The 6,778-nt window shown below is 34.4% G+C and overlaps 1 protein-coding gene across 1 annotated transcript; it reads right to left on the reverse strand.

Annotated features, from left to right (window-relative positions):
- LOC107645169 (mitochondrial Rho GTPase 2) lies at positions 279-6,375 on the reverse strand. The gene is made up of 14 exons (XM_016349135.2): positions 6,099-6,375; positions 5,596-5,728; positions 5,356-5,505; positions 4,679-4,855; positions 4,306-4,557; positions 3,502-3,570; positions 3,299-3,354; positions 2,755-2,836; positions 2,467-2,678; positions 2,269-2,338; positions 1,973-2,085; positions 1,105-1,255; positions 807-993; positions 279-687 (listed from the first exon to the last, which is right to left on the reverse strand). Exons 1-14 carry the CDS (start codon positions 6,305-6,307, stop codon positions 614-616), a joined length of 1,935 nt encoding a protein of 644 aa, XP_016204621.1. The 5' UTR covers positions 6,308-6,375; the 3' UTR covers positions 279-613.

Here is a 6,778-nt window from a genome sequence, read left to right on the forward strand (position 1 = left end):
GACAGGGGAGCACATAATTCATGAGAAACAATGAGTACTAACATTTAAGTCTTTTACTTCTATAACATGCAAACCCTAAACTACTTCTGACTTGTAAGATTAATTTGCTTTGAAAAGAAATACTTGTTGATAATTATAAAGAGTTCATTCCATAAAAACCTTGTCTAATGAAGTACATTTGTATTCATACAAGAATTTTTATATAGGAATCAAATGGTTAAAAAAATATCACATTATAAAGTACTAATTTCCATCAAACTTTAATGCACCCTTTCTAATTTTTAAAGAACACTCTCATACTTTGAATTCACCAAGCTACCTTGTATGTTTTACAAAATCATACTACCCCCGTACAGGCGAAAATACATACCAAAGGAAGCAAATGTAATTTACATAAACAAATGACAGATAAATGTAACTTAAATCAAATTTTAAGAACATAAACGTAACGTAATTTACCCTTAAAATATCCACTAGCAATAAAAAATAATGAAACTATATACACACAAATACTCTAATTTAAGGTAGTTCATCATGGTTAGTATACACAATACTGAGGAGGTACTTTTAACATTTAAATCGGCACCAGAAGCAGCATAAATTTACTTGACGACTAACCAGAAGATTTCTTTTTCACTGCATATGCGCGCAATGCTGCCACACCAACAACAGCCATAGCAGTTCCAACTGTAAATTCAAGAAAGAGAGCTATTTAGAAATCAACACTTTGACAACTTGAAAATAGATAGTGGATTTCAAGGTTAGGCTCAAGTTGTGGGGAGTGGTCGCTAGAAGTAGAAACAAACCTGATGCAAAAATGAGTGTGTTTTGAAGAAGCCGATGAAATTGCTTTCTTTTCCTCCCAATCTCTGTTTCTGGAATGCTTAAATGAGGGTGTTCTGCAACACTAACAATCCTATGGAACACATTGCTTGAATCACCTAATTTCATACTCAAGTGAATAGGGGCCTCTATTCCTAATTCCTGAGTCGCCTGTGATCGTCCTTACTCAGGTTAGATATGGAACTATGCATAAATTATATTATATTCATTTATTCAATGATATGGTACCACTGAACTGATCACTTAAAAATGCAATAATACCTTAACTGAATCTTGTACTGCCCTTGGATATGGGGTTAAATCATCCTTGGCAGCAATGAGGAGGCATGGAACTCTATAGCCAGTGAGTTCTCCTTGTCTTGCAACCTGCTCAAGCATATCTCTGGATTTCTTCCATGAATGTTCATTTGAGCTGGAAAGCACAAAGGAAAGAGCAAAACGTATGAAACAGGAACCAAATGCCAAAGGAAATGAAAATATGCAACAAATAGTGATAGATTAGTTCAGCTAAGGAAAACTATTCCACAGTCTATGACCAATGCAAGTCTGTTAGCCATGACCCATGGTTCGGCACCTCTGCCTTGGCAAGCTCTAGATAAGATTGGAATCAAATCAGACAACAGCACTTGATAATGGCCAAATGAGCTAAAGTAATAGGGGTTTATGCCCTGAATAACGGAACTCTTGACCTAGGTAAGCACTCAATCCAGCAAAGGGTACAAGAATAGGCTTATATCAAAGAATATAATGATGCAGAGTTCTTTGTGCATCCTTGAATGTAGCATTATATTGTTGATTTTGGCCTTGGCATGAATCATTAGTGTGCTTCCTGGCTGTACATATCTATGAACACATGATAGTTGGGAAACAATAGTACACAAGATACCATGACAAAGCTAAAGTTAGCAACATGTGAGTGTACAACGTGCAAGGTAGGCATTTATGGGATATTAAGTAGTTCCAATCTTATGTCAGTTTATTTTATATTATACATGTAAATATAAACATCACTTCATACACCTTTGCATACTACTCATTGAAGAGCGGGTTAGAGGAAATCACTAGTGCAAAACACTACTTCCACAGCTTAAATATAGCAATGCATAACAACAAAAGATTTGTACCATACCTGTCATACACGAAGATAGCTACATCACATGCCGCCAAATAATCCTGATTTGACAAAACTTTCGGCACTTCCCCTTCCGGAATCTCCCGCAGCACAAGAACTTTCTTGGTTCCCTATATAGAGGTAAACACCATGATAATGAGTATGGATAGTGGAGACTGCATATCATTCCTAGTTGACTTCCTCGATAAATTTATTAACTCCCATATTTACAAGTGAGGTATAGAGCTTGAGTGGAGATGATCAGTTTTCACAATCATTTATGTATCAATCTTGTTCTCCAACATGACACTCACCCGTATTAATTCAATGGTATTTGCTGCAAACTGTTCAGCTGTTGTCGGAGTATAATTATTTGAGAATGGCCTATGAAAATGGAGGAGTTAATTGTTACTTTGAAAAATAACTAACATGAAGAGTTTGAGTCGATAAAATCTCATTGATACATCTAAAAATGGTAGACAATGATTTAGGTAATTGGATTAGGAGCATACCTTCCCAAAAATGAATCCAAGAGAGCAGATTTCCCAGAATTTTTAGAACCAAAAACATAGCATTGGAATACATTCCTTTCTGTTGCTTGCTTCTTGCGATCGACTGATCTTCTGCGAGTAACACGTAGTGCTGCAGCTGTATTGCCACTATATCCAATGTAAATCAAATTAGCCACGCTACATGGTGGATCGAGCAATGTCATGAGGGCCCACTGCAGAATAAATTTAAGAGATATATCAAAAAATGCCTCATTTCAAAAAACGAAAGACAGCATAACTTACACAAACCTGGGACAAAAATCCGTTCAGTGTTATGTAACCCATGTCATTTTTCTCAGCAGCATCCTTATATGGAGCATCATTCCAAGGACTGCAATTCAAAATCAAATACCAAACCTAAGACATACTACATCAAGAAGAAGAGAACTAAGAGAACATGATAGAGCGTTTAAAGATATATATCACAATTGCAAAAGAAGTAAACAAAGTGAAAGATTTGCAAATGACATATCACTTTTGGCTAATAGATAAATAATAAGCAACATAAAATAAATAATCAAAAGAAAAATTGAAAAAATAGTTTAAAGTTTAAATGCCTACCTTTTGCCAAACATATAAATTTGTCAAAATAAAGAGATAAACTCTCCATCTAAAAATATAAAAACAAAAATTATCCGAAAAATGTAGCATAGAGCATGACATCACTAGACAAAAAGATAAAGCATGATACACAATAAGTATGATGCAAATTCAGAGGGACAGAAGAAAAGACATTATCTTTCTCTTTTTCCATATATAGGCAATTTAGGGAGAGGGGAGGTTGCAAGCTCACCTTGATGGAGCAGTACAAAATAGCTTATCAACTTCAGCAGGCCGTAAGGCTCGATCCTAGAGGGTATCAAGGTTCCACGAAGCAAATCAAGAAAAAACAGTATATTAGATATGGATTATCGCCTAAAAAGAGATCATGCAGAGAGGATGTTAAAGCATATATCTGTAATCATGGAATTGATAATTAAAAACATTGGTACATACTTTATCTGTGTCCAATAATCGGAAGATACCATTCAGAAATTCTACAGCTTCATTTGTTAGCTCCACACTCTGTCAATGAAAATACTTTAAAGTAAACGTTTTGTATCATTCGTAAGTTAAATAGAAAGCACCAAATAACTTTTCAACTATTTGTAATAATTTGATGACAAAAATCAATGAAAATTGTACTAATTGGTAAAAGTGCATACATCTATCATGCTTCATTGAAAGTCTATAACCTTTATATAAAAAAGTATTCCTTGAAAGACATTGTTTGACAAAGCAAATGTACATCCAAAAATGCAATAACACATAAATATTTGTATCCTCCCTTCAGATGAATGATGAACAGCAAAGAATAGAAGCTGAATTTACCACCTATGATGATAAAATAATTGCAATCCATTTGTCATATTTCAACAAAAGGAAAGCCAACAGATAAGGAAAGATCTGGGAAATAACCATGCTTAACATAAGAGTTATTCTACACATAAAATATATACTTGAATTATGCAAATCACCAAATATAGAACCCCAAGCAGCTGACTGTAATATTTACAAAACCTCAGATACTCTTTATTTTAGGCAATCAGCAACCATGAGACAACCTAAGGTAAATAGCTAACATTACAACTTTAAAGTATCTGTAGTTAGCAGTTTAGTGTTATTAATTTATCAATCACATATCTTTCTGTTATTGCTAATCCTAATAATAAATAAATGCTTCTCCCACTAAACCTCTTGCATTTAAACCAAACAGAAAGACAGTGGTGGAAATAACAGAATGAAAATATAAAGTATGACCTGATCAGAAGCATTCTTAGACGGAACTGGAAGGGAATCATTCCTGAGTTTTAAATCATTATCATATCCATAGTTTCTTAGAACAGCCCATAATGTCTCTGGGCGCCCTTTCCTAAGGAACATACTATGGACATAAAGAAATCCTGGAAAAGTAAGACCATTTGAGTTGACTCCTTCAGGTACATTCTGTTGTACAACAGTTTTGACCCCATTTATTTCAGATGGCTGCAATGGGGCATCAAAACATCTAACCTGTTGATACATTTGCAATTTGTGAATAACCAGGCTATATACTAAGGAACTAAATATTCAAAGTATACAAAAAGAAAAGGATATTCAAAAAAGAAAAGGACGATCCAAGTTTATAGAAAACCTGGAACTCATTTAGTTCTGTGTCACTGAGGGCATCATCCATGTCACGATCACAAAGAACAAATATTCTTCTCAATGCCCTAACACATCGATCTGTTAAAGCTTGACTTTCTTGATCAAACAATGGATCTATTGGATGTAGTACCGCTTTTTGGGCAAAATAAAAAACTTCAGGGACCTAAAGAGTAGAGTTAATATTAGATAGTTGATACTTAGTTTACAAATTCAAGGACATGGGAAATCCCAATCAAAATATCATCAAGATGTTATATATATAGCAAATAATTGGTGTCTTGCAGAGATGCACGGATTTCTTCTTCTTTTTCTTTGATTTAAAAAAAAAAACAAAAAGTAAAAAGGAAAAAAAAATGAGATACATGGATTTATACCCTTTCACTGGACTTAATTTTAAGGGGAAAATGGGAATCCAGTTAACTGTTTTTTTTTTTTATCTTTGTACTTCTTATTTTTTATCATTAAGTATCATCTTCACATTCAACAAGGATACAACTGCTCTGAATAGAGCTGAGGTAGGATCCACTGATGTTTTCAAACAAGCCCAATAATATACTGCTATATTTTCATCATGTTTTCAAAGACATTATTTATGAGCTATATACAAGGCCAAATAATAACCATAGCATGACCTACTAACAACAGTGTGGCAATACAATATACCTGGTATAGTGTAACTGCTGAGCATTCAATGCAGGTTACAATTTCCTTGAACTGTTGTAGGAGCTGATTCATGAGGCGCTCTAAGCTCACTTGCTGGCTTTCATCATGCAGATCTAGCTTGCAACCAACCACAACTACAGGCACCTTCACCTGAATCATGAACCAAAAATACAAACAGTAAAAACACTAATCGTTTAGCATCCACACATTACATTCCCTCAAACAAAACAAACCATCCACCTCCAGCCTCTCCAGTTCCGGCAACCAGTAAGAACTCAACCGCGAAAAGGTCGAAGGCTCATTGCAAGCATACGTTAAAACCACCACATCAGCCTGCTTCAATTCTTCATTGCGCTTCCCCTGTTTCTCTAAGCTGCACAAAAAACAACACCACCGATCTCCATTCATTAATTCATTCATTCAATACCGTATGACTCTGATTTAAAGAGTAAACACACCACAGCAATCAGCATCAAGTATGATAACAACAATAACAACACAATCGTACAACAATTATTCAGCACATGTAAACAGAGTTCAGCTAAGAGAATGCAACTACGCATATATGGTAGTAGAATTTGTATTGAATCATAACTGATTAAGCTAAACATAAATCTAAAATCATTGATTAACGATTTTTTTAGCATAAAAGGAATCTACTATTCCTTACGATTATTGAATTTTCAAATTACCATAACTTGCATCTAAAGTTGCGAGTGATGAGAGAAAGAGAGAGAGAATACCTTGAAGAAGTGTCGACGACGGTGATGGGGACGTTGTCGGGGTAGAAATCGGCCGGCAAGACAGTGAGAGGGAGCACCGGCGGGACGGTCTCCGAGAAGGACTCGGAGGCTACGGCGGCGATGAGGCTGGATTTTCCGGTGCCTCGGTCGCCGGCGACGACGACTCGGACTCCATTGGTGCGGCCGCCGGAGCTTAAGTGATTCAACATTTGATGATGCGAAGTTGCGGAAGAAAAAAATGGGGAAACAGTGAAAATCAATAATTAAGGATTCAAAAGGCGTTCATAATCATAAATAAACTATCATTTCGTTATTTGTTAATTTTTTATCTTTTTCTGAAAAAAATCATGTTGCCCTATTTATTTATTTATTTATTTTTAGCAAAGATAGGCAATAACTTTTTAATTGAGTATGGAGACACTATTTGTTATTTAATTATAAATAACTTATCATTTCAATTAAATAAAATAAAGATAAAAATTCGTTTTTGCAATAATATGAAAGATCTATATATGATTCCAACTTAGAGGATCTCACATTTTATTTTATTTGTTTTATTAGCAATTTTCTATAGTAAAAATAACATTCATAATATATAAAGATAAAATATTAGTTACATATAATAAAAAGATATATATGAAAATAAAAAATGGTCACATATTGGTATTTATTATAAATAA

This window comes from Arachis ipaensis, chromosome B06 (assembly GCF_000816755.2).
Source record: "Arachis ipaensis cultivar K30076 chromosome B06, Araip1.1, whole genome shotgun sequence".
Classification (NCBI taxonomy): domain Eukaryota; kingdom Viridiplantae; phylum Streptophyta; class Magnoliopsida; order Fabales; family Fabaceae; genus Arachis; species Arachis ipaensis.

Bases quoted from the DNA above. Each gene is read 5' to 3' on its own strand.
- LOC107645169 (XM_016349135.2), bottom strand. From the start codon at position 6,307: ATGTTGAATCACTTAAGCTCCGGCGGCCGCACCAATGGAGTCCGAGTC. The intron at 2,837-3,298 runs GTGAGCTTGCAA...TTTGAATTGCAG, and splicing joins TTTTGTACTGCTCCATCAAG to TCCTTGGAATGATGCTCCAT. The intron at 994-1,104 runs GTATTATTGCAT...GGACGATCACAG, and splicing joins CAGTACAAGATTCAGTTAAG to GCGACTCAGGAATTAGGAAT.